Raw genomic sequence first — 880 nt, 5'->3', positions numbered from 1 at the left:
TCAACATGAATTGATACTTTTCCAGGAATAAAAAACGTAAATTATAAATTATAATTATACTTCACTGTAAATTATAGCGTTATATAATGATAGCAAGGCCGTGAGCAACTTGCTCTTCTGGGTGCAGAAACGAGAGGATTTGATCTCTTTCGGCTTGGGGGCGGGGGGGGGTGGGACGACGAAAGGACACTTTCAACAAGTGGAAAGTTGTCGCAGGGTGGGAATTTTCAGCGTTTAGAGCATCTCTGGCCGCGGCTGGCTTGCGCTGCGCGCCTCCGGGGGTGGCCACGGCCACGGGGGCATCGCCGGGGCAGGCGGACCCACGGGGGCCGGGCGTGCGGCCGGAACCTCGGCGCCGCGGCTGCGGGAGGCGCGGGGGAGCGTGTTCGGCGCGGCGCGCTCCGGTGCTGCTCGGCGCGCAGGGGCATTGTGGGCGCTCGGCTGCCGCCGCTGCGGCTTTCGGCGGGTTCTGTTAAAATGGCGCCTTAGGTAGCGGGCGGGCGGCGGAGGTAGCGGTCAGGGCTAGGCGCCGGTTAGAGACGGGGAGCTTCTTCTCGTGTCTCTCCTCGCTCCCGTCTCTGCCTCCTTCTCTCCCCCCGCCACCTTCCTCCCGCCGGCGAGGATGGCGAGTCCGGACCAGAAGTCCCCCAACGTCTTGCTGCAGAGCCTYTGCTGCCGCATCCTGGGCAAGAGCGAAGGTAAAGGCCCCCCTCGGCGGCTGCTGGGGCGGCGGAGCGGTCCCCCCTCCCCGCGCGCGGAGCAGGGCGGGGGCGGCGCGGGCGCGGCGGTAACGGCCGCGCGGGGGATGGGGAGGGGGGAAGGGTGGCGCTGTCATCACGACGGGGGGGTGGCGGCGCTGGCCGAGCGGGCCCGGGCCGCC

The 880-nt window shown here is 66.8% G+C and overlaps 1 protein-coding gene across 8 annotated transcripts in view; it reads left to right on the top strand.

Moving 5' to 3' along the window:
- Positions 1-405: 405 nt before the first annotated feature.
- The window catches only part of TUBGCP3 (tubulin gamma complex associated protein 3), a 59194-nt gene continuing 58719 nt past the window's right edge, over positions 406-880 (top strand). For all 8 annotated transcript variants that reach the window (XM_026054874.1, XM_026054834.1, XM_026054841.1 and 5 more), the window contains exon 1: positions 406-698. In XM_026054874.1, coding sequence (XP_025910659.1) covers positions 623-698 — 76 coding nt within the window. In that variant the 5' untranslated portion in view covers positions 406-622. The remainder of the gene's footprint in view (positions 699-880) is intronic.

Source organism: Apteryx rowi, unplaced genomic scaffold, assembly GCF_003343035.1.
Source record: "Apteryx rowi isolate R43461 unplaced genomic scaffold, aptRow1 scaffold_123, whole genome shotgun sequence".
Classification (NCBI taxonomy): domain Eukaryota; kingdom Metazoa; phylum Chordata; class Aves; order Apterygiformes; family Apterygidae; genus Apteryx; species Apteryx rowi.
Note: the sequence above shows the minus strand (reverse complement) of the source record. Positions and strands in the feature narration are given on the sequence as shown.